At 42.3% G+C, this 24882-nt stretch overlaps 11 protein-coding genes across 11 annotated transcripts; 5 read left to right on the top strand and 6 right to left on the bottom strand.

Moving 5' to 3' along the window:
* Window positions 1-1358: 1358 nt before the first annotated feature.
* Window positions 1359-4172, bottom strand: BCR41DRAFT_412495 (hypothetical protein; the record flags this gene model as incomplete). The annotated part of the gene is made up of 2 exons (XM_022029474.1): window positions 2674-4172; window positions 1359-2540 (listed from the first exon to the last, which is right to left on the bottom strand). Exons 1-2 carry the CDS (start codon window positions 4135-4137, stop codon window positions 1359-1361), a joined length of 2646 nt encoding a protein of 881 aa, XP_021877781.1. The 5' UTR covers window positions 4138-4172.
* Window positions 4173-4237: 65 nt separating this feature from the next.
* On the bottom strand, window positions 4238-6133 carry BCR41DRAFT_163500 (hypothetical protein). The gene has a single exon (XM_022019670.1). The coding sequence runs from the start codon at window positions 6080-6082 to the stop codon at window positions 4325-4327; it is 1758 nt and encodes a 585-aa protein (XP_021877780.1). The 5' UTR covers window positions 6083-6133; the 3' UTR covers window positions 4238-4324.
* Window positions 6134-6230: 97 nt separating this feature from the next.
* BCR41DRAFT_378732 (hypothetical protein) lies at window positions 6231-7421 on the bottom strand (the record flags this gene model as incomplete). The annotated part of the gene is made up of 4 exons (XM_022027176.1): window positions 6231-6799; window positions 6908-6986; window positions 7102-7220; window positions 7328-7421. The coding sequence occupies 4 exons, from the start codon at window positions 7419-7421 to the stop codon at window positions 6231-6233; spliced, it is 861 nt and encodes a 286-aa protein (XP_021877779.1).
* Window positions 7422-8415: 994 nt separating this feature from the next.
* BCR41DRAFT_389018 (HIT-like domain-containing protein) lies at window positions 8416-10331 on the top strand. The gene is made up of 4 exons (XM_022028076.1): window positions 8416-8867; window positions 9047-9260; window positions 9383-9619; window positions 9716-10331. The coding sequence occupies exons 1-4, from the start codon at window positions 8631-8633 to the stop codon at window positions 10246-10248; spliced, it is 1221 nt and encodes a 406-aa protein (XP_021877778.1). The 5' UTR covers window positions 8416-8630; the 3' UTR covers window positions 10249-10331.
* Window positions 10332-10550: 219 nt separating this feature from the next.
* BCR41DRAFT_399841 (hypothetical protein) lies at window positions 10551-11873 on the bottom strand (the record flags this gene model as incomplete). The annotated part of the gene is made up of 1 exon (XM_022029099.1): window positions 10551-11873. The coding sequence occupies one exon, from the start codon at window positions 11871-11873 to the stop codon at window positions 10551-10553; it is 1323 nt and encodes a 440-aa protein (XP_021877777.1).
* A 1628-nt stretch (window positions 11874-13501) lies between these two features.
* On the bottom strand, window positions 13502-14002 carry BCR41DRAFT_399839 (hypothetical protein; the record flags this gene model as incomplete). Its single annotated transcript, XM_022029098.1, has 1 exon — window positions 13502-14002. The coding sequence occupies one exon, from the start codon at window positions 14000-14002 to the stop codon at window positions 13502-13504; it is 501 nt and encodes a 166-aa protein (XP_021877776.1).
* Window positions 14003-15504: 1502 nt separating this feature from the next.
* Window positions 15505-16212, bottom strand: BCR41DRAFT_399838 (hypothetical protein; the record flags this gene model as incomplete). The annotated part of the gene is made up of 1 exon (XM_022029097.1): window positions 15505-16212. The coding sequence occupies one exon, from the start codon at window positions 16210-16212 to the stop codon at window positions 15505-15507; it is 708 nt and encodes a 235-aa protein (XP_021877775.1).
* An 845-nt stretch (window positions 16213-17057) lies between these two features.
* On the top strand, window positions 17058-17387 carry BCR41DRAFT_373767 (hypothetical protein; the record flags this gene model as incomplete). The annotated part of the gene is made up of 1 exon (XM_022026813.1): window positions 17058-17387. The coding sequence occupies one exon, from the start codon at window positions 17058-17060 to the stop codon at window positions 17385-17387; it is 330 nt and encodes a 109-aa protein (XP_021877774.1).
* A 705-nt stretch (window positions 17388-18092) lies between these two features.
* BCR41DRAFT_373766 (hypothetical protein) lies at window positions 18093-18470 on the top strand (the record flags this gene model as incomplete). Its single annotated transcript, XM_022026812.1, has 1 exon — window positions 18093-18470. One exon carries the CDS (start codon window positions 18093-18095, stop codon window positions 18468-18470), a length of 378 nt encoding a protein of 125 aa, XP_021877773.1.
* Window positions 18471-20710: 2240 nt separating this feature from the next.
* BCR41DRAFT_412493 (major facilitator superfamily domain-containing protein) lies at window positions 20711-22716 on the top strand (the record flags this gene model as incomplete). Its single annotated transcript, XM_022029473.1, has 3 exons — window positions 20711-20994; window positions 21168-21225; window positions 21382-22716. The coding sequence occupies exons 1-3, from the start codon at window positions 20762-20764 to the stop codon at window positions 22714-22716; spliced, it is 1626 nt and encodes a 541-aa protein (XP_021877772.1). The 5' UTR covers window positions 20711-20761.
* A 947-nt stretch (window positions 22717-23663) lies between these two features.
* On the top strand, window positions 23664-24489 carry BCR41DRAFT_399834 (hypothetical protein; the record flags this gene model as incomplete). Its single annotated transcript, XM_022029096.1, has 3 exons — window positions 23664-23867; window positions 23960-24100; window positions 24232-24489. 3 exons carry the CDS (start codon window positions 23664-23666, stop codon window positions 24487-24489), a joined length of 603 nt encoding a protein of 200 aa, XP_021877771.1.
* Window positions 24490-24882: the final 393 nt, after the last annotated feature.

Below are 24882 nucleotides of genomic sequence, written 5' to 3'. Positions count from 1 at the left end.
AACCATGGCATGATTGTGGAGTGGCCGCCAAAATAAAGTTTGTTTATTTCTTCTGGAGGCACCAATGGAAAACGCTTGTGTTTTGTGTTTTGGTGCAGAAAATAAATAAGACGCCGCGATGTAAAATGTGTCTACACATGTACAGAAACCAAAGAGATGCTTCAGCTGCTTATTCGTGCACACAGTGATTGACGAACAAAAAAGGAAACAAGATTTGCGAAACAATTAAAAAAAAAAAAAGCCCGCGATGAAAGAAGGCATGTGCAGACAACAAATAAACACAGCAACTGTTTGCTCACATATATTTTTTTCACCGTTGTGTCTGTAACTCTTCTAAGCTTTCTGTCTGGCCGTTTAACACAAGGAATCCTCAGGAAAAGAAATACCTCGCTCGCATGATTGGTGCCAGGTCTGAAAACACCAATAGTGCAATGCTGTACGTGGAAGATAGAGTCTAGAAACTATACCATTGTTATGCGGACTCACCGAAATCAACTTTTGATCACAACTGCTACTCATGCTCTCTTGCCAAGGACTTGAACAGGCATACCAACCCCTTCTTCCTTGCTCTCATAATCGCTCACATCTTTTCGATGCATTCTTTCGCCGTTTATGTCCACTACATCTGAACCACACACAGTTCACCACTCACTCCAACAGAGATATTTGTATCATCTTGGGTATGATATGTTGCTGTGGTTCCCTCTGGTTTCAACAGGCCTAACAAACTCTATTAGCAGTGTTTACCAACCCAGATATATCAAGAAGACGAGGAAGCAAATGATGTGACAAATCAAGTCTTGCCGAGCAAGCTCTAAGGTGCGGTAGAATGAATCAACTCAGATTGCCCTCCTTTCAAGTCGATACTATGGCGAATATTATCACTGCTATTACACCAGTCAATAAATAAACAACACAATGGGCCCCCAAGAGGATGCTAGTGTCATGCGAAAGCCTTCAGGAGTTTTTTATTGGCACAGATAAAGAAGCCAGGATAGCTCCATGACAGTTTAGTTTTCGGTCATTTATTTCGACATCGAAATAAAATTTCAAGGCAATGCCCATGAATTGCTGGATTTTAAGTCCATTTATAATGGCAAATTTGCCAGGTTGACGGTTTAAGGGATAGTATCACAACAATGCATTCAAGGCTTAATTAAACTCTTGGCAAGCTCCCAGATTTTAGTACCATGGTACTCATGCGGTCTCATTGCACAGTGCGCTTATGTCGTATTGGTTCCCTGGATTCGGTGTCTTTTTTTTTTTTTTTTCGCTAGTTGTTATTATTCTGTTATTTGGTCTCTACTTGCGTGCCTCTTATCAATATTTCCGTACAGCTTACATCAGACATAATGGTTTTAAACAGATTCTGAGCTCCTCATCCTACTCAGCAGCGATTCCGAAATGTGGACCTTGCGTGCCTGGTTCAGCTCTTGCTCATTGTCGTCACTATTATGTCCAGAGATTGTTCTGCATCTCTTGGCCCCATATCCCGACACATCCGAGCTATAAATGCTTTCGCTCTCCGCTTTCCGGGATGAGTAGCCCTCTGGTTGTTCATCATTGCTCCACGTGTGGATATCTGTAGCTGTCATATTTAAAAGATTCACAGAACTCTGTCTCTTCGACATTAGCGCATCAATCCCTGCACGAACAAATTCAGAGGCCTGTTCAAAGATATCTTCAAGTATTAAAGATGGGAACGATTGACTAAGGAGCCATTCCAAAGGATGCTTGCCGTCCCTGTAGGATTCATCGGTTTTAGAGGCGCTGCCCACAGATAACTGAGACCGATCTTGATCATTTTGGGCTGGCCTACTTGGAGCACTAGGGCAATCAGACACTTTAGATCGATCAGATGGCAATGGCATTGCTGGAGCTGTCACAGGTTTCTCATCTACAGTAGCCTTGGAAATGGCTGTAGAGGTTTCAGTTGTAGGTGTCGAGACAGCTGAATATGCATAAGTTGCTAGTGAAGTGTGTGCATGGTTAGAAAGACGTGTTTTCTTTTTGGGCCGATCGTCCTCAGCTATTGGCGGTACATGAGAGAGAGAGGATCGGTCCGCGGTTATTTGAGAAACGAAATTAAACAACACACCGTTATGATCGCTACAGCCATCCTTGCCAATAGGGCCAGAGACGCCGTAACAATCAGTAAGATCGATGATTTTGGAGGAACTGGGCTTTATCATGTCCGTTGGAGTATCCAGGCCTGTATATATAGCGCTATGCTTGGAATCGGCTGGACTTGCAGGTGCATTATGACCTGAATATTGAGCTTCAAGAGTAAAGCAGCTCTCGTTTTGTGTAGTGTCTTTATCAGCACATCCGTGTGCGGTCTGTGGCTCCTTGCGATCATTGTCGGTAGAAGGATTGGAAAATGGAGTGCTGGCTCCACTCTGGTTTGGCCTAGGCGTGCTTGAAGCATTGAGCGCCTTTTGCGGTCGGGGATTCAGTATGGCGTAGGGTCGTGGGTCGATCGCCTTCTTTTCGCGTATGGTGCGTTCAAGCCATGTCGTACTAACAATCATGATGTTGACCTTGGTTTTTTATTTTAAAAAAAATGTTTAAGCGCATTTCTTTTAAAAACCATCATTCACATTGCTTTGACGTACGATATGGATGAGTACAGCTACAAACAAAATGATAATTAATAAAAAAAGGTTTCCTTACCCTAAGACGGCTAATCGGCACAAACGTCATAACTTCCCTATACGTGTTCAGGTCAGTTACAATGTGCGTGATAAGCCACGGATTGCATCTGTTTCTGCGAGCTGCCTTTTTGGAGCGGATCTTATTATAGGGTAAAGGGCTTAGCCATTTGCCACCAAGCCCCTTCACGCCGCTGTACAAACTCGCATATTCGTGTTCCCCCATTCGATTATCCAGCACATACACCCTGATCTTAGAAGGGCTCATCATGCGGTATACTATCGGCATACTCTCTTGCTCATATTGCTTCACATCAGGAATATCCCAAACCTCATCTTGGCCACCAAAAAAATGGATTCGCCGCTGCTCCGGGGAGGAAGATGTGCCGGATTCATCCTTGGCTTTAACTGTCTCCTCGGATTGCATTGCAGCCTTCGTGTCACCAGGCTCAACATCATCAAGCTCAACGTCATCAAACTCAACATCATCAACAACTGCTCCCTCTTCTTCATCTGTGTATTCTTCCCCTGGTCTTGTTGAAGCTGGATATGTGGAAAGAGCTTTGCCGTACATTTCATCATACTTGTCGTTAACTTCCTTGAGGCTCTGGTGTACTGATTCATTATATACTTCATCACTGTTGCTGTTGTTGCTTCCATCATCGCTTTCGCTCTCTTCATCATTTTCGCTAGAACAGTCTCCATCGCTCTCTTCATCGCTGTCTCCTTCTGCTTGCCACAACATGCCAGAAGCACCCTCCGCATCCATCGATTCTAAGTCATCATGGCGTTGTGTTGACTGCTGCTTTGGTAGCGAACCCAGGGTTGGGTGCATATCACGCGTCAGCCCACGAGCCTCTGAGAACAATGAAGAGATATTATGAATCCTGTTAAATGCGACTGGGAAACGATATTGCTTCTTTGGTTCACTTTTCTTAAAGAACCTATACGGCAGGATCCAGTCTAGTAACGAGAAGTGCCTATAATCGTCTTCACTTTCTTCTGCGCTTTCCTGGCTCTCTTCGCTCTCTTTTGCACTTTCCTCCTCACTTTCCTCCTCACTTTCCTCCTCACTTTCCTCCTCACTTTCCTCCTCACTTTCCTCCTCACTTTCCTCCTCACTTCCCTCTTCACTTTCCTCTTCGTCTTCCTCTTCGCTTCCTTCTCCGTTTTCCCTTTTGTCTTCTTCTCCCCTTTTCAGCTCGCTTCCTTCAACTCCGTTTTTGACCACGCTAGGATGGGTTGGGTTCGCTAGTACACCATGAAAAGGTGGATCTAAACTTGGATTTCGCCCTGGAGTTGAATGCTGATATTGCACATCTGAGACATCTGCATGTATGTGATCTGCGCCACTCGAGCTTAAAGATTCAGGTGAAGATGATGTAATAGGTAGTAAAGGTGACGAAATGGTGTTATCAGGACTGAAAGTGTGACAAGTGGATAAATCTTGTGAATCTTCAGTATTCTCCATAATGTGATAATGCATGCAGTCGTACAGTTTTAGAAGAGAGATGTAGCATCCAAATGAATGCCAATAAGCGCAGATGAAGCCGAGCTCTAGGTAGATAGTGAATAGAAGCAAGCTGACTAACAGTTCAACAGAGAAAAGTTTTTTTTTATGCACGTTACAGAGGCTTTTTTCCAAGAAAATTTGTGGCGCTTTCCTTTTTTGTTTAGCAAACTGTTCGTGTCAGAGTGCGTTTATATTTAAGGTTATGCTTCAGTCTAATCCCTGGGCGCTCATTCTGCAGAAAACTCTCTACAAATGCTGCTCGGTCACTATCTGTGTGAAGGTACCCATGCATTACCTCTAGCTTAGGCCAATTCTTCAACATAAATTTGTATTCATCCATTCCCATCTTATGGTACATTTGGCAAAAGTCAAACTCCTGCAGCTCTCTCAATGGTGCTAGTTGTGTCAGTCCATTTGTCAGGGTTAAATCTAATACTGATTTGACCGAGTAGGACGATGTAGATGCATTGCGTCCGAGACTCAAGAGCCGCAGGTTTCTCAATTTAGCGATTTGATTGTAGATTGCATGTTGTGTCTCGTACGGTGTCAATAAAGATGGTCCCACAAAAACGACACGTAATTCTTCCAGTCCATGACACACCCACTCTTGCCGCCTTTGTTGAAGCGAAGGTGACGTTGGCAACGGTGATGAGAGCCATACAGCTGGCGCCGGCGATGATGTAGGCGACAACTCAATCACATCCATGGCCCGTATCCGATCCGCTGTTAGGCTTTTTAACGCTGGGCATGATAGCATCATCATACACACCATCTCAGGCGTCACGGCCTTACAATCTGCAACATCAATTACTTGGATTTGATTCTGTAGATACTTTAACACAATTTGTAAACAAAGCGACCCAAATAGACTTTCTCGGACCAAAATCGTTTCCAAGGATGGTAGTCGTTCTAGCGCACAGGCTATGTCTTCATCCAGAGCAATCCCGTTCGAGATCTCTAGGCTCTTTAAATTCGCCCGCCTATCATCGTGACCACTCTGACTATATTGATCCTCTTGATTGTCGCCCCTCCGGATCCCTCCTATTATGCTCATTGGTATAACAAACTGGCTACTAATCCAAGTAATATGCTTAAGATAAGGACACTGTACCACTAATAATGCTTGGGCTTGATAACTCATGGTGCTTTCTACTAAGCATAACGATCGCAGTTTGTTGAATTCCATGGGCTTAGGCGAGCACCCGAATACAGCAGTATTGTGAAGTTCTAATGATTCGAGATGCTGTTGACAAAACTGGAAAAATGGTGTCAGCTGTTCGGCAGTTCTGAGCCCTAGGAAACTTAAAACAAGGTGCTTAAGCTTTGAAAGCTGGAGAATAGCTTCTAATATCTCATTAGACTCTGTCCATAACAGTCGCGGAATAGTGCTGCTAAATGAAGATGTCCTGAAATGTAATGGTGCTGATGATAATGGAGAAAGCGAGGCTGGAGAGGAGGACGATGTTGGGAGAGGGAGTGAAGCTGAGGGCCGTGCAGCAGGTGTAAACTCCAGTTGTGTAAGCGTCTCTTTGCAGTGCCTCAAGATAGAGACCACCTCAGTCGTAATCTTGGCCAGCACCAGAGTCTCGATTGCGTTGCAGTAGGGTATGATCTGGCGTAGGATAGTATTATTATCAGCGCAGATTAAGGTTTGTATGTTGGAGCCATTACGTTGTAAAGCTGATATCATGGGACGTGAAGCTCGCTTGCCACTGCCGCTCAGAGAAAGCTGCTTTCGCTTGGGCAAATTGACACGCTGAAAGAGAAAGGGCGTCAGGTAGACATTCCATATACTACAGACAAGGACGCACTGCAAAACAGTTGCTTGGCTGAGATGAGGGCCAATAAGGACGAGAATCTCTGGCAGCAGCAATGGGTGAATTGGCTGTGGTATTTCATTTTGGCCAGAGTTGCTCATGGATGAAAAGGAAATGTTAGTCTTATTTGTACAATGATGAATTACTAAAAGACAACATTGACGAACTTTTTTTTTACTGATCAGTCACGGGGTGTATTTTATTTGCGCTTTTGTAATATGAATTTTGATCACATTAGCCATATTTTAATTAAGCTGAAGGTGAGGGCGTCGGTGAAGGTGAAGGTAAAGGTGAAGGTAAAGGTGAAGGTGAAGGCTCGGGTGCAGGAGTACCAGGTGGTGCAATGCTAACATTGTATGCAAAGAATCTATATTTCAAGAGCAAAGCTAGAACACCGTGAAAGATAATGACCAGAATCAAGATGATTTTGGCGATCTGTGCCTCGGCTCTGGACAGTACTGGGTACATGTTCCTGATCAAGAACACTCCCGATAGACCTGCTCCAATGCCTAACAAGATCCATCGAGCCAGCTCAATTGGGATTACTGACAGGATTGAAACAGGGATCCAAATTGTGAGCGCATATCCATATAGCGCCAGCATTTCCAAGAGATCTGGTTGACAGCCAAAGTACTTCGTTGCTCCCCAGACCATAAGTGGAACTAAGAATGCGTAAGTATAGATAGTGCCGAATGCAAAAGTCATCTGAAAAATATCGTAGGAGTAAGTAGCTCCGCTAAGGTAAGCATTAATTGAATCCACGATTGACCCGGTGACAAATAACACAAAAATGACTGTCGTTGCGACCCAGAAAGGTCCTAAGAAAAAGAAATAATATGTCATAAGCCAATATAGAAATGATCAGTACTGCGTCTCTACAAAAAAAAAAAAAATTCACTGTCACTTTGCATTTTGTAGACTCTTACCATAGAGATCGGGACTACCACCCATCACTTCCAAAAAATTGTCCTTTGGTACAACACTTGCAAAGAGGCGTTCCATGACCTGTACAACATGTTGAAACGAAAATGATATTTTTTATCAGCATACATAGAGTTGATATAAGGTATATTGTTGAAAGTTGATTGCCGCTTATGGTTGAAATATTGAAACGACGTACCTGAGAAGTGTCGACGTCAAAGAATCTTTGGTAATATGCGGCAGACCAGATCGATCTGCCTGTATCCTGTTCCCGTGTATCAGCTTGACTGGGATTAAAGATCCCTGACGATCCAAAACCTATAGGTTTGACAGATATAATAGATGTCAATTCATTGATGTAGTTTGACTTTCTATCTCTTGAAAACAAACACTTAATGAATTCATTCGAGTGGTCTCCAACTTACCAGCTGAGCGTGGCTGTGATGCATTTGTGGGTGGTGAAGAGATATTCCCTGTTGGAGCAGTGGTGCGAGAATCTGAAGAAAAGTCTATATTCATACAACGCAATGGGAAGAGAGCAAGAGAGAGAAAGAGAGAAAAGGAATTAGCGACATGCTGGAAGGTCTGAGGAATCAGAAGGCTCCTGTCTTCTTTGAGCAATTTATCAATTTGATATGGCCATTCGGCGTGCTGCGATAAATATGATCACTGTTGTGCTGAAGGATGCCGTCCTGATCAATGTTAATCGTTCTAGACACTACCACGTATATCGATCTATAGATTAGTAGTTTAAATCCCTTCCATTGATATGTTTGTGCATCGCGTTTGAAGGCATTCATGTTCCTTGTCGCGATCTTTGATATGTACACCGCGAATGAGATGCTATTTCGTAGAAAGCTTTTGATCTTGGTAGAGGCATCAATAAAAGAAAGCGTACTTTGGAATTGAAGCTCAGTAGCATTGTTCAGCTATGGATTCGCGATCAGAGGGAAAAAAAAAGCAATATTGCAAAAAAAGGATTAACCTTCCAATTCTACTCGTATATAGCAATCTAACCCTTTAACACTTATTGACTGTTTAATGAAGAGAAAAAGACGAAGAACAGGAGTGAGAACAGGGCAATACCTCGTCATCATCGATCTCAACGGCGCTGTATGTGCTATGATGGGCCATGGTGGTGTTTATCTATGATAATGTGGATAAGAGCACTGGTGGCAGTGATGACACAAATACTGCTATACGATCGATTGATGTATGCAAGATGAGATGATGAAGCGATGATGAATGGAATGAAAGGGGTGAAATAAAAGGCATTCAATAAATTGAGCAGTAAAGACTAAAGATATAAAATTAGAAACAAAACGAACAGGGTTCAATGGACTGTGACATTATTTTTTGTGGCACAGATCTGAGAACAGACATGTTCACCCGTCTTGTGCAATCAATCACAATAATATCATGGCGTTGAATATCGATGAATGGTGCGGACCACTTAACAAGGTAGAGTAATGGGAAATCTCTAATCTGACCTACTTCAGAACTCAAAAGTCGAGAACATGAAAGCAGCCATTAAAAGATCCATTAATATCTCCCCCAATCAAGCTGCTAAAATAGAAAGACGTTACACCTACATGTCGGCTTTAGCGGCCAATACTTCATGGTACATGTGTACTGGAAAGCCATGTTGGTGAAGTATTGTTGTTGCCCATGTAAAATCATGACGTGACTTCCAAGAGCATAGCGCGGGAAAATAGTACAACAACGAACATGACATTCATCCCTCATTTCTTATTCCTCATTCGCACTTGCTCCCTCACTCTCTTCTCCACTCTCTTCTCCCCTCACTCTCCACTCTTCATTTCAACATTCCTCAAAATCATGTTATTTCCTGAAGACTTTGACTCACGGCTGACCTCTGTCTACAACTCTGCAAAGGAGTCCGGCAGCCTTATTTTCACTACCACGGATACCCATATGTCCCAGGAAACTGAATATGATATCCTTGTAAGTTACAACATGACTCGCCTAATTAATAACGCTTTGTTTTGAAAGAGGAATAGAAGGTCCAATTTGTTCCGCATCTTTAACAGAACCTCATCGGATCTGAATATCTTTATGAATGGCTTTTTTCGGCTAATTAACTAAATTGTTTACTTTTTATTATTGAAACTTGCTCAATCAAGTGTGAGATTGCTTATGCACCTGCGTTGGCATTGAAGCCTCAAGGCGTAGTCCCTGAAGCAGAATCGCGGCCGGCTACCCCCAAGGTCGAAAAAAAGTCCAACCCATTCCTACCTCATGACCCTACACTCTTTGTCATGGATATTGGGGAAGAGCATATGGCCCTCCTGAACAAATTTTGTGTTGTCCCCAGGCACTTCCTTGTCGTGACAAAAGGTATAAATATACATTAATCGAAGCAAAACTTAGCATGGAGCAATGTCTTAACGCGTTAACTTCCTGTTTATTTTATTTTATTTTATTTTTTTTAAAAAAAAAAAAAAAAAAAAAAAAAAAAGACTTTCAGAAACAAACGGATCCTCTCTCGCCCAACGACCTACTTGCGGTCTGGGGAGCATTGAATGCTGTCAAGTGTCCTGGTGACGCTGTCGCTTTCTACAACTGTGGGGCGCGTTCTGGTGCCAGTCAGCCGCACAAGCATATGCAAGTCATTCCACTTGATCGTCCTGCACCCATTGCGGCCCTTGTCCGTAATCTTGCTAAAGCTCAACCTGGCAGGAAGGAAAAGCGTCCAGGTAAGCATGCAGTGTAAGAACTAGCTTTTTAATATTGTTACTGACATCTAAGTATAAAACCTGGATGCTAATCATCTGTTCCTCACGATTTTGCAGGCGACATGTTTTCAGCTCCATTCAATTGCATCAATCATATCACTCTTCTCCAGGACCCTGCTGCCACAAATAAAAGCCAAGAGGATGTGCTTCTTGACGCTTATATATCACTCATGGATGCCATGCACACGTCATTGCGTGAATATGCAGAGCAGGAAGGTCTCTCAGAGGACGAGCAGCGCCAAGTTACGTCTAAAGTTTCTTACAATTGGCTTTTGACTTCTAAATTCATGATGATCGTTCCAAGGCGTCAGGAGGCTACAAACCCATACCCGGACGCTATCTCTGGCATCTCCATCAATATAAATTCACTTGGATTTGCTGGCTTAGTTTTGACAAAGAGGGATGAAGAGATGAAAATGGTGAAGGAAAAAGGCGGTGTATTCGCACTGGTCTCCGAGACAGGCTTCTCATTCAAACAAAACACAAAGAAAACTCCTGAAGAAGAGGAGCTGATGAATCAAAAAAAGAAGGAGCAAGAGCAATTACTGGAAAAGCAAATAGGGGGTGCGTTGTTAAACCTTGATCAATAATGTATTATCTTAAAAAGACGTAGAGCATAGATATTATTATTATATACATAGTTGAATATTAAAATGACTCGTATATGTTCAGGTATCTCCAGAAAAATGGATATTTTATTATAGCTATTTACATCTGCTTCGACTACAGTACTCATGTGTGGCAATGATCTACCGAGTCAAAGAGAAACCTTCTGAAGACTCTGAGGTCCCTAGGTCTCGTGATTACAGTACTCGTCGATAATATAACTAGGGCGATCTTGTCTGGGAGCTACCTGGGTTTCCCTTGTATTTATATCCAATTCTACTCTCAATCATGGAGATTGCCTTACGTTCTTCAGGATCGTTTTAGTGCCTATACGTAATATGCTCTTATTTTTGACTGAAACCGGACAACACATTTCCATATCATAACTTTCATCTAGATCAGTATCTTCGGCGACAGCGCCTTTTTCCAAATCCTGAATATCATTCTCAAGGCTGATGGTACTTTCAGGTAACAAAGGAGCGGAAGGGGATGAAGGTGACATAGGTGATGAAGATGAGACAGAGAAAGAAGTAGTGGAAAAGGGAAATACTTGACGAAGAGAGTATGAGGACTGCTGTCGTTTCAACGTTAGCACTCTACTCGCCCTCGCTGTTGCCTGAGAGATGGCCTGGGCCATGGACCTCAGTATTGATGACTTTTTTATGCCGTCGCCCCTTATAGTTCCCCCATCGAACCCAGTTTCAACTCTGGTGTCAGCTGCTCGGTTTCGGATGCCATGGACAGCTTTTGCTCGACGATACATTCGTCGATCGACAAGTGAGACAGTGCCATCACGGAATACCTTTGTTGGTATGGCCGTTGTATATAAGTTTACATCTAGACTTGTGGGCCTAGGAGGGCGCGGTGGTATTTGTACCGGTCGTAGTTGTCGAGGTTGTGGTGATGGCGGTGGTGGCAGTGATGGCGGTGAAGTTGTGGTAAATTGTAGAAGGGGTAGTGGGCTCACTACTTTCCTAAAAAGTTTTCCAAAAGAGCGCTTGAGGAGGCTGCTCTGGGCAGGAGGGCTGAATGTAGGGTATTGGTGGGGATGCTTCTCATGAGGGAATGCTTTTTCGTGCTGAATAGAGCATTGTGGACTAAAGCCTTTGTGAGGATGATGTTTTGTATCTCCGCCATTACTATCTCCATAGCTCCCAGTAGTGAAAATAGACACATCTTCTTTTGCTGTCCCATCAATCGTCTTTAGGATTTGGATACCCATCATGGAAGCCCCCTCTGGCCAGAAGCATAATGAATCCACGTGAGTCTTGAGTATGTGTATGCGTTGACGATTTGAATGGTATGTAAGCTGGGTATCCTCAAAACGATAGTCTTGTTGGGCTTCTGCGCCTTGGTGTGAACAAGGGAAATGGTTGGAAACGACTGGAATCATCGTGGAATATGAGTAAGGCTGCTTTGTTGCTGCTGTTGTTCTCTGCGAGGAGGTTGATGTTGTTGATAATGCTGATGATAAAGATGATAAAGCTGTTTCTGCTGCTGCTGCCGCTGATGTTGCTGTGGCTGTTACTGTTATTGATGACGTTGTCAGTAGCGGCACAGTTTTGGCAACAGAAGTGATGGACGAATGGCTTACTCTCTGTGGAGACATCCTCGCTAGGGGAAAAGGGACCATGCTAGGTGGCTATTCGGGTTATTTGCTCGATATAGGAGAAAATGTGGGCGAGAGCACAAAAAAGAAAAAAGATGATCCACTTCGTGATAAAAAGAATTAAAAATATTAGGAGCCCTTTGGTATTTATGCAATCTGTGCACAACAGCAAATACGATTCAAGGCTGTGTCTCGATTGGGTTCGTTCTCAGAATTAGACCCGAAACCTTAAATTCAACCACAACGTGCTCGTGCGCGTACTTATTAACATGGTCCGTTAGAATTTGAGCCACAGTTGCCCTAAGGGCTTTTTTTTTTTTTTTTTTTTTTTTTAATCTTTTTTAATCTCACAGGGTAAGGATGCAACAAAGATTCAGTGAGAAAGTCTATTTTACTGACGTCTGCTCCATCAACTTCGAAGTATAGAAAGCTTTATTTAAATGCGAAAGCCATTTTCATTTTTTTAGAGCCCAAAAGGATCCTCAGCGACGTTGGGTGGCTTCTAGGGTTTGCAAATCTTTCTGCAAGCACTCTACCTTCCTGCGACATTCTGCTCTCAGAAAGATCAGATCCCACACAAGGATCGTGCAGTACTGCAGCATTTCTCTTCGGGATGCAATCGTTCCACTTGCACCTCGGGCCTTGGCGATTCGCAAGGCTCCTTGGATTTCCACCACGGTAGGGGGCATTTGAGAGCTATCAAAGACATCGATAGCCTCTTGGATCGACTGTAAACGACTCTCGTAATGCAGAAAGTTTCGGATTTTTCGCTCCCAGTCCTTCATCATCTCTTGAAGTATTTCGACACTTTCATCTGCCTGCACTTCACGTCTAGCTATTGCTTGTTGCTGTTCAAGAATTGCATGCCTGGCATCTAAATACCACTTTCTGTCTCTGGTCAGATGAACTTCGGACATATCCCTGCTAGTTTGCCTCAGAGCAGCTTTAGGGTGTGGATGTGGATGGCAGTGGGTATTAAAGGCCCACGAAGCGAGAAGATAAATGAGGTAATTTACCAAGGGCAAAAGTAGGGGAGGTATAAATTGCAAAAAGGGACAGTTATTCTTTTTTTTGCTAATCGGTGGAAATGTGGAAATGACTCTTCGAAACACACAAAGACTTAAGAAAAAAAGTAAAAAATAAAAAATAAGAGTAAAAGAGGTTCTTGCAGATGATATGTTTTTATTGTATACTTGAAGCTGTTTCTTAAACGCATATATTATTTATTTTATCTTTTTTACATGAAGCTCAGATAAAATTATCTTATTTTTTGTCCTCATGAACGGACTCGAGATTATCAGGATCCGCGCAAGAAAAAAAAAAGAAAAAAACTAGACCCTGCTACCTGAATAACTAAAATAAAACCTTTCAGTCATGCAGGCCTCATTTCTAACATATTCCACACGATAAAAAAAGACAGGGGAGAGATTTAATAAATCCAAATGCATCAAAGGACGCTCTGCAGCTATTGTAGATCCTTTTTATATGCTTAATTGCATTTTATTTTCGCCTTCATTTCTGTTTTCTACTTGAAGACCATTTTTGAGACGACTCGACAAGCAGGAAAATAAATTTAAAGCGCAAGCTTGTTTCAAAAGGAAGGATGCCCTCGCGGAGGCAGCCTTATTTTAACCGTCAATGCTAAGCAAGGCTTCGCCAAGAGTCTCATAAGTCCTCTTGTCCTTCTCCATTATACGTTCCAATTCCCTCAGCAAAGCCCTGGCGTCCACAATTCGCTGTCGTCTCACCAATACTTCGTCAATGAGCGGTTGCGCTCCACATCCAGCATTAAAAGGTCGTCCGATCAAAGGGACCTTGAGGGTAGTCCGAACCCAGGCCGCAGTTTGAGCTTGGTTTTGAGCACTAACTTGAGTACTCGCTTGGAGATGGGAAGCCTGAGCTCGTCCAACGGCAAAAGTAGGTAGTCTGGGGATTTCCAAAAGTCTGGTCGCTCCCAGAAGCACGTTCTCGAACATAAGGTAAAGATCGACGTCGTGCACGATCCGCTCTTGGTCATCCAACATCTGTTTTACGAGCTCGATCATGGAACGATAGTCCAAAATCCGTTGGTGAAGCGCCATTCGCCTACCAACAACTATTTCGCGCTCAGTGTTGTAGTTGTAGGCCATCTTTTTTTTTTTTTTTTTTTTTTTTTTTAAGAAAATAAGGCTATAAAAGGTGACAAAGGAAGTGGAAAAACTGGTGTAAAGGAAATGGCTTTTTTTCTCTCTTCAGGTGAGAAAGGATAGAGCTTAAAGCTTGCAATGGTTGAAAAGTAAAAAGAAAAGCAGAAACAGCAAAGAAACGAGAATAAAAAATGCTCAGAAAGCAATATGCTGCTCGACCGGTTTGTTGTATGTCCTCACTTCTATCAGGAATGCAAGCCAGCTTTTTTATTTTTTATTTTGTAACCATCAGTAAGTAGCAGCTCTCAATTTTATCAGTTAATGTAAAATGCCGTTGTGTCCAAGATTGTCCAACACTTATTTTAAAACATGCGCTCGTGGAACAGAATTCATGGTAACTCTAGTAAATTCAGTTATATCTTTAAAAGAAAAGTACTTAAGGAAAAAACGAACATACACATTCGGCTTTGTATATGTTGTCCACTGTGTTCCTATTCAGAGAAGACTTACAATCCTAATGCGTGTTCTCCTGGATATAGGGGTTAAGAGCATAATCCTTTAAAAACGAAAACATAGTTAACCAAGGGTTAATAGCTCTTCCCTTGGTCTTTTGGGCTTCTTCAGTAACTACACCAGGGTTGTTAGGATACATGGGGATTTGAACAAATCTTAACTGGTAAAATTACCCCATTCAGGTATTTCCGTTACAAGCTTACTTGGTTATCTCGCCAAAACTCTTAGAGATCTAGACGGGATTTGATTAATTTTTGCGCTTTTAGAACCTGAGATACTGCTTCCCAGCAATAACAGGAAATCCAACAGTGGGAAGATTGGTGGCATGGAGGGCATCCTTGAGCATGAGATGGGGTTTGGGGTGCTTCCTGGTCATCTATCATGGAGGAGGAACCTTCAGTTCTAGGCCCAAGGGTTTGGGGAGTCAGCTAGCATTATATGAGTTATCTACGAGCTTTGTAAATACCCGGTACTGTTGATCCTGCTTGGTTGAGTCTGGTCACCTTGAAGTAAAGCGGGTTATTATAGTAGATTTCCTTGGATCATTGCGAGTACAAAGTAAAAGCGGGACAGACAGGGATGAAGTAGGAAATCCCTACGCCTTATATAGGTTCTTATCCTTCTCTTTTTAAACGATTAAAAAGCACCTAATATTCTGGCACTATGGCAAACCTACCAACCATCCTGAAAAACATGCCACAATAACACAATAACAATAACCGCCTCTGTGACCGAATTGAGGGCATGTGGATACCACCAAGAAGCAAGGCCGTATCAAAGAAGGGAGCTGAGGAAACTAAGCTCTTGATACGTAACGAGGAAGACGTTTCGCTTTTATGCGACATTGTGGTTCGGAGCAATGAAGATTAAAAAAAGCAAAGTTATCCACACACTGCCAGCAGGACAAACCTTTGCCCTCGTATCGACAGCAACAACTGTTTCCAAATCTTTATTCTATTTGTTTCCATTATGCAGTTATGTCATTTGCTCGGTTAGCTACTCTTATCTTTGCTATTATCGGGACCCTCCTTCAGCATAAATTCAGTCATGAGAATAACCATGGCACCTTCCAGCTCGTCTTTTGTTCTTATTGCTTCCCGTAAGAAGGAATTCAGCTCATCCAGGGTCCTCTCAGTTTGCTCCTGTAACGAATAATCGTACAAATGCTCCATTCCATCGGAAGTCGTAGGCTCTAATGCTTCCTGTTGCTCTAATAGTTCTTCTTGTTTTAACGTTTCATATTGTTCTAACGGCACATGTTGTTCTGAAGGATCCTGTTGTTCTGATGGCCGGTATTGGTCAGCTACTCCGTGCCACTCGAATGGTCCTAGCTGTTCTGACGATCCACCATGCTCTACTGGTCCGCACTGTTCTAGCAATTCATATTGATCTGATGGTTTGTATTGCTCAAATAGCCCATGTCTCTCCGGCAACCCATGTTGCTCAAATAGGCCTTGTTGTTCGGATATTTCAATTGTTTGTGCCTGTCCCTGGGACATATCCAAAGCTTCAGGGGACACAGTCATAGGGTAGCCTGTATTGGGTTCTGCAGGTGCAGGTCCTCTTTGGTCTCCCGCTAAGGAGTTTTCCCAGAAGTTGATCATATCTTGGAGTGAGTTGATTCGCTCATCACAGGCGTTAATCTCGTTCGCGACGCGAGTCAACCTCTCCGAGATATCGATGTGTTCAAAATCGGCCATGTTTTTTATTCTTTGCTTTGCGCTCTGGTTGCTTATGATGAAGAGTAATGGATACAATGGAGCAAGAAAAATATGTGCTAACGCGTCCGGTGCGTAAGATGGTGAAAAGGAGTTGAGGGAGAATATATGAACGAGAAAACCAGCTGTAAAGCATATTTAAAGCATAAATTAGTGGCAAAAAGCCGAACACCACCGTTTTTGCGGTAGAGATATCTCGCTTATTCGTTTAAATCCTTTTCGTATCTCTCGCTTCTATAATGGATCCTTTTTTTCATGGCTATTTTCTATTACATGCCAACAAAGTATCATGAGCGACAGCACTTCGCGCGTAACTAGCCTTTTATCCTTAATGACTGAGCAACGTTTGTTTGCTGAATTATTCATTTTATCAAAGTAGTACCTATAACCTCCAACAAGAGGCCTCCCCCCCATTGTGGATCAGCTTTTGTATAGGCTAATATCTGTGTTGATCATTCATTAGAGTCAGGTGCACCATTATGTTTCCTATCATCTTATACTATGATGTATACGGCGATTTGCCAGGCTTCAAAGTCATTTCTTCCAGCCTTTTTTTATTTTTATTTTTTTATTTTTTTAAAATGATACTTCTAGTCCCCTTGTACTGTCAAAAGCAAGATGATGTGAGGGAGTATAAAAAGAATAACGCGTATAAATACCTGGAATCTTATAGCACTGCTCAACAGCCCTCTACTTCAACACTTTTCCTTCTACCCATCTCTCCATTGCGCTCTTAAGCCCCGCACGAGCTTCAAGTGATATAATAACTCTTATTTTCGATCGAAGATTACTCATACCCTAGGTCCCCTGTATTTTCCAATACCAAGATGAGCACATCAAATATTGAAGACGTCCGAAAGGGTATTGAATCGACCAATAAGTCCATCGCCAAATGCAACAGTGATATCGAATACCACACTGCCTTACTCGCCAGAGCTAAACTTAACAATTGTGATATAATCGAACGCAACAAGCTCAAGTTCGAGAGAGCCAACATCAACCTTGGTGCTGGTAAGCACGATTCCGACGGAGATTACGAACTGGTGGACCGATTAGTATCAATGGTCGAGGAGGTTATTGAAGTAAACAAGACCGCCATTGCGCGTTATAAGCAACAACTTGAGGGACTTGAAAAGATACTTAAGGAGCTACAGTAAACCAAGAGTCTGCCAGACAATCATTGGAGAGCCTTAAACTCCCCTCCTTTAAAGGGGGTGGTGGCACATAGCATTTAAAGAATTAAAAGCTAAGCTTGGCTCATCACTCTGTAGTTCATGAAAAAGATAAATTCATATGAGGACCAGTTGAAGCATCTTCAACTAGGCTCTCATAAGCGACATAGGGATGTAAAATGAAAGACAAACTCTATTTCATTGCTGTATTACAAAACCGGGCTTTGTGTATGTAAAATTCGTGATAATTAATGTTTACACTTACGCGTCGCGAAGCTTTGAAAATTATGCTGACGCTTTTTCAGCCTTGTTGCCTTATTGCCTTAAGGGCTTGTTTTATTTTAAGCTTCAACGCACTTCATTGAATTCCCACAATATAGGGCCTCTCAGATCACTGGCTAGCCTCACAGCTCCTTATGGATCATATTATGGTTTCATCGATCCTTTTACTTCCATTAAATGGGATTTCTTATCAATATGCTCTTGTCGATAGAACAACGTCGAGAGTGGAAGGGGATACAGACAAGATGACACGTCAGTTTCCATATCATTTGCTTTTTACTGTTTCTTTCTCTTTATTTCTTCTCATTCCATATCCTGCGCCTAAAGTTCTCCCTGAATTGCCCCTAAATAATTAACGGTTACATTTTTATAACTCTGGCTCTTATTTTTTAGCCCTCTTCCTTCAAGATGAGCACCCCCAGCATCCATCAAGTTATAGAGATGATGATTACCGTCGTGGATTGTATTGCCAGATGTGAAGATGATCTCAGCTATCACATCAAACTGAGTAAAAAGGTAGAGTCCGGTCGCTTTAGCTCGATTGATTATCAAGAACTCATGACCGAGAGGATCAACATGGGCCTAATCCTGCCTACGGGCGAGTTTGGTGCTGGAAGCACATATGTAGACCGGGTAATGAAGATGATTAAGCAAGTCATCCTAGCTAAGCAAAATCTCGTTAAGCTTTATAAAGAGCAGTATGCGCTTCTGGACATGCGACTCAAGGCTTTGAAAGGGGAAATGGTGAGAAACACACCAAAGAGATATGAAAAGAGTTTTCATTGAGTTATTATGTTAAAAAAAGTCAAGTATACCGGCGCAACAATCTTCAAAATTGAGCCTTGTGGACAATACCAAAATACCAAAATTAATAAACCCCTGTTATTGTTAATATTAAAGATATGCCTTCAGTTTCAAAATTTCGAGCCCTCTCCTCCGCATTTTCTTTTACCAGTGTACTTGACCAATATGATGTATGATGTATGACCAGGGTAGCTGTGGCAGTATTGTATTCCCTAATGCAAAGATTTGGGGAGTCATATCCTCTTCGCGTATGCATATGGGGAGCAAGCGGATTTACGAAGCTCCCTTTTGCCTTTCAATGATTTGATTTATCACCACGGTTCCAGACCCTGCCACTCACAACCATTTGCCTCCAGTGTAACGGATGTCTACCTAGCAAAATTCCAGATTTATTCGGAGGTGTGGTTGTATTGATGTAATTATTTGACTTTAGTTCTCACAACCTAATTGTCTTGCTATTTCTGGCTTTAATTTGATTTAAGGAGCTTGAACCTTTTCCCTTGTTTGGGCACCTTGGTGGCCTCCAACCAAATATTAACAGATTGTAGGGCCAATTCGACGAGCATGATCTTCAGTTCATCGAGTGATCTCGTAAGGATATCAATATCGATCTCCGGAAGGAAGGGCAATTGAGCACTGGCCTGATATTGGATTCAATAGTCATTGCTATCTGAAGCAATGAACTGGCTATCAGGCGAATAGACTATCGCTTAAACCGTATATTTTTGAGTAATCTTGAATGTCCATGTATTGAAGTCAATCAGTTTGCTTGTAATGAGGTGGTAATAAGAATGGAAGAAAAACCCAGTCGATGTAGTTTTTGCGCTCTTTCAATCTGGCTTTGTGAAGTGGATTAATTTTTTGAGGAAAAGTTTTAGAGAAATTTGCGGTTATTACGGTTTATGGGATAGGAGCGATCCCGTTGGATGCTCTTAAAAAAAACTTTTATTTGATTCTAAGTCTTTCCGCCCCAAATCAGCCGATATATGATTTGAGGAGGGCAGCCAATCATGGGGTACTATTATTGTTCAAGGTAATCCACTCTTGATACAATTCTGAGTCGAATGCTGGTACGGCTAATTCTTTTTTATATTGGCTTCTACTTGGAAAAATTGTCCCACTTTTTGTCTCACTTTTTGGGTATCTCGCTACCACATCAATTGTGCCATATTGGTGTGTTAATAAGTATAGATGTTAATAGGTGGAGCGAATAAATCTTTACTTCCTTAACAGCTACCTTAAAGTTTAAGGAGCAAAAAAAAAAGCGCAGTGGGATCAAGGTTTAAGAACAGAATAAGCTTTCACAAAATATACTGCGGCAACGGATATGCATGCACTTTTGAAAAGATGCACTATGAAGTCTGTTCCGATATAAGGCTAAAGCTATTGCCAAGCGCAGATCTTTTGACTAATGAGCATCATTACTCAGCGTATAAGAGCAGTGCTCACTACACGCACCATTATTCTTATCAATGAACAGTTTTTATTCTTACTTATATATTCTTCGGCAAGTGATATTCATGCGCAGTTTCCTTCCAAGGCGGGAGGTGCAGGCAATCTATCGTAAAGCTATTAACCAGGAGCCTTTATTATCACCCTGGACTTGTGTACAACAAATTGTAATTGTTTCCGCATTGAAAGGCATGTAACAAAATGACAAAAAATCCGAATGAATAATAGAAAACCATTGCACACTAGCGCGGAATATTCCTAAACCAATAAGGTGTGTGTACTTTGAATTTAGGTTTTGGTCAAGAGGATGCTTAGAAATCAAGCATAATCTTATCCAGCCATTTCCTCGAATGCTTATTTGCTTAATGTTTTGATTAAGTCGTCATTGATTCCAAACATTGGAGTAACATATTATAACGGGAATATAATCAAAAGCCTACGCGTAACCTTGATTGCGACGCAATTTCAATTTGAAAGCCATAATTACTAAAATATAGACAGCAAAATGCTCTGCCCGGGGATGGAGGCCAGCAAAAGTATAAAAAGAATGCAATTTCTCTGTTAGATCCGATCTGCACTTATTTTTCCATTTCTTCAGTTGCAATTCAGCATAATAATCTTATAAGAATAGTCATCCTTATTTATTTTTTAACAGGTCATTCTATCCCATCTCTCATTTCCGCTCTCTTTTATCCTCCTTCTTGCATTTATCACCACCTTTTATTTCATTTTATTTTTTTATTCTACTGTTTTCAAAGTTACCTGCTAGACTTTAGAACCCCATTCGCTGTATTTGAGTCTATAGCCCAAGAAGAGAACTAATGGCTGATATAGACGCATCCACAATCACCTCAAGTAATCATGTATATACTTTGGATCCACAACCAGCAAAAGCAAAGCTTCCTTGGTATAGGACGCTAGATCAGAAAAAGGGCTTATTGCTCGTCCTGATTTCTATGGCGAATATGCTTGATATTATCAATGTCGCTTCTGTCACCATCGCCCTCCCGTCCATTCTGCGTGATGTTCATTATGAGCCAAATCAGCTCCAATGGTAAGAAATAGGCGCGTGTATCGTTTTATATGCCTACCTGATATCGCCCTCTTTTCCTCCTCTGTGTATCTGTACCAGGAAAGTCGTGCTCCAAGCTGCCTACTAACCCGCCTATTTTTTATCTTTATATTTTTACTTGTATCCCTCATATTGCTTTGCCTGCTCGTTTGTAGGATTGTGAGTAGCTATGCTCTTACATATGCTGCATTCCTCTTAGTTGGCGGTAGGATGGTAAGGCTTTTTTATTCTTTCTTCATTCTGCAGAAACAGTTGCTCCTACACCAGTTATTGAACCATAATAGAGCCTTCAAAGCTTGCTGCACTATAAAGATCGTAGTGGACGTACTGACAGGTATTTCCGTACTTGATTCGCTGATATCCTTATAGGGAGATCTATTTGGTCATCGTAGGGTGTTCCTGACTGGCACCACTTGGTTTGGAATCTGGTCGCTGGTCTGCGGCTTCGCTAGGGATCCAATCTTCATGTCTATCGCACGAGCTCTACAGGGAGCTGGTGCTGGGCTCACAATCCCTTCAGCCCTTGCGTTGCTCACCACAACCTATCCATTAGGGCCTGAACGGACATTTGCTCTTTCCATGTTCGGTGGTGCAGGTTGTATTGGCCAGACGACTGGCGTCCTTCTGGGTGGTATTTTCGATGCTACTATTGGTTGGTATTGGATCTTTTTTGTCACTGCCATTATTTCGATCACAATGGCTGTTGCTGGCTTCTTTATCATCTCCAATGTCAATGATAACCCTGGCAATACAGATCGCCGTGTTGACTATTTGGGCGTCGCTCTTTTCATGGCCGGTGTTGTCATGGTAATCTACTATCTTTCTGAATCCACGACTGTCGGCTGGGGATCTGCACAAACGTTGACGCCCTTTATTGTGGGTTTGGTTCTTTTGGCCGGCTTCATCTTTTGGGAACGTCGGATCGAGTACCCAATCATGCCTTTCCGTATCTGGAGTTCCCGTCGATTTTCAGCAAGCGTCCTAGTGATAATATGTGTGACCGCATGCTACAACACCATGATCTTCTTCACCTCATTGACTTTCCAGAATGTGCTCAAATACTCTCCTCTAATCACAGCCTGCTGTTACATCGTCCACGGCGTTGGCCTTGTCATTGGGCTCTATACAGTCACCCGACTATTCAAGTATATCCGTACTAAGTTCATTATGTTGATCGGATGGACTTTGATCATCACATCAGCCATTATCTTTGCTCAAATTGTACCTGGTACAACCTATTGGCACTTTGCGTTCCCTGCCTTCATCGTGAACTGCTTGGGCCTCTCACCGACGTGGATGTGTTGTCAAGTCAATGTAGTCGCTGACGCTGAGGATGAGGACCAAGGCGTGGTTGGAGCAGTCTTCAACGTTGCCATACAGCTGGGTGGTCCTATTGGCCTTGCAATTGGAACTATTATGTCTCAAACATTCGAAGGCATAGGTGGAACACCTGAGGCTCTGATGAGCGGATATAGAGCCGCATTCTATGCGTTTGCGGTCTTTGGGGGCACTGGCATGATCCTGACAGCGATTTTTGCCTCAAATCAGGATCCTATTGAATTCTTGGACATTGATCCAGAAACTGTTGAGGGAGATCAAGAGAAAGGGGAGCCCGCTACAGTTGAAAGCAGTAGCATCTCAATTTTGGAAGGAAATGGCAAGGCAGGGAGTGATGAGGGGCAGAAGCAGGAGACGAGGAATTGAAGAAGAAAAATGAAATAGAAAAGTTCAAGTCATACAAATACGGTGCACGTTAAGACACGAGGAGCAATAATAAACGTGTTCTCATTCAATGGCGAAGCCTTATGCACAATGTCTTCATTATCAATGAGTCTTCAGCCTTTTTTTTTTTTTTTTTTTTTTTTTGTTGCTTCGATACTATAAACAAATAAGTTTGAATGTAGTCGAAAAGGAAATGGTTGTGTGCCCGTACCCATTTTTTTTAAAGTTGGGGGACAAAAGGCGTCTTTGCAATTTGTCTCGCTCACTCACAGTTTTCTCTGACGTTGCAAGAATGGAAAGATAAAAGGCAATCAAGTGAGGTGATATGCCTTTTTTATTGTATAAGCAAAAGCCGCCTCTGGATTCGTCTATTCATTGAAAAAGTTTGCGTCAGGAATGCAAACATCTCCGCAAGTAATGGCAGTTCGCCATATTTTGTGTGTTTACATGACATTTGAGACGTGTTTCCGAATGCACTACGATTCAAGTTAGATGAGCTTCCCATCCCATTCCTTGTAGACTCTAATGGCAGCAGGTATATATAACAGTTCATGGTACTTTGTCAGCTCCTGAAAATGGGAAACTCAATTTAACTTGCCTTTGCTTTGTTCTATTAGGATTGAGCCTCTACGCATCGCATTCTATCCTGAAAGGGTCTTGGACGCCGTTACAGAAGCACCGCAATTCAGCAACAGCAACTGCTGCAGCAGTAGCAGCAACACCGTTATCCATTTACCTGCTTTAAAAAACTCGGGAATGCAAATGGGTTTGTTTCGAACATTATCGTTTGACATACAAAGAAAAAGGACAGAAAGCGTTCATTAATGCGGTCGAGATAAATGACGACAATTATGACTCATAACTCGGTAAAGCAACCATTTTATTGAGATCCAGAACCAGAGCAGAAGAATTCTTCAGCGCCCTAACCAATGCAAGATGTGTTTACGACTTGGATGTCACATTCGACTGGGATTGTACCAGTACTGACCTTGAAACGTTCGAGAGTGCCTAAAAGGTGTCAAGTGTATCGATTCTTCGGCTTGACCTCGGACGGCATCAAGAAAGCATCAGCAGGAGGCTACTTTTATCATCCACCCGATATGAAATCCTTGTCCGTATCATTGGACTTGCCAGTATGAAGACGATTCATATTGTTCTATCCAAGGATTTCATAAAGCTCTGTAGCTTAGAACCTAGGAAGCCATATTTTCATATATCCTTTGAGATGAAGCCTCGATGTATAGGAGCTAGTGATTTTCAAATACTTGTAAACTCGCTCAAGACCAACACAACCTTAGTCTCTTTAGACTTGGAGCCCAATTTGATTGGAAATGAGGGAGTTCTGGCGCTGTCAGAGGCACTCAAGGTGAACATGGCCTTGACAGCATTGAATTTAGCGTTCAATTCGGTTGAGAATGAAGGAGCTCTGGCACTATCAGAGGCACAACACGGCTTTGACCGCTTTGAATTTACAGCATAACTTTATTGGGAAGGAAGGACAACTCAATTGGAAGGAAAGGAGCCTTGGCGCTCTCAGAAACACTCAGGGCCAACACAGCCTTGACTACTTTGCGCTTGAAAAACAACTTAATTGGGAATGAAGGGGCTCTGGCAATGTCAGAGGCGCTCAAGACCAAGACGAATTTGACCACCTTGCGCTTGAGAAGCAACTCGATTCGGAAAGAGAGCACATTAGCACTCTCAGAAGCGTTCAAGCCCAACGCGGCCCTAAATGAGGAGGGCCTCGCTCGATAATTAAGAAGCTCCGGTACTTGGTTTACTTGATGAGGGACAGACTGGTTCGACCATTTAAAAAAAATAATCGAAAAACTATCGACTCCATTTCAACATTAGGCACTGTATTCCCAACTGGGTATTTTTCTTATCCTCCTCATTTCTAGTCAGTTGCAGTCAAATAAAAGCAACCTCATCGCTAAAGGGATGAATGCCAAGATTACCTCTTCTGTTGTATCTTTTCCTTAACATCCCCAAAAAGAGGTAATCATTGTGTATACTAAGCGTTCTCTCATTATAGCTCTGCTTTCCCGTTTAGGATTGTCTTTAACCGCCGTTCTTTTGTCTTTTCGCCTATAGCCGGTTAACAATAAGCCTCAACCGAAATACACTGCCCAAAGTACAATCATTCGT

This window comes from Lobosporangium transversale, assembly GCF_002105155.1.
Source record: "Lobosporangium transversale strain NRRL 3116 chromosome Unknown BCR41scaffold_43, whole genome shotgun sequence".
Taxonomy (NCBI): domain Eukaryota; kingdom Fungi; phylum Mortierellomycota; class Mortierellomycetes; order Mortierellales; family Mortierellaceae; genus Lobosporangium; species Lobosporangium transversale.
The sequence above is the reverse complement of the archived record's forward strand: the minus strand, read 5'-3'. Positions and strand labels throughout refer to the sequence as shown.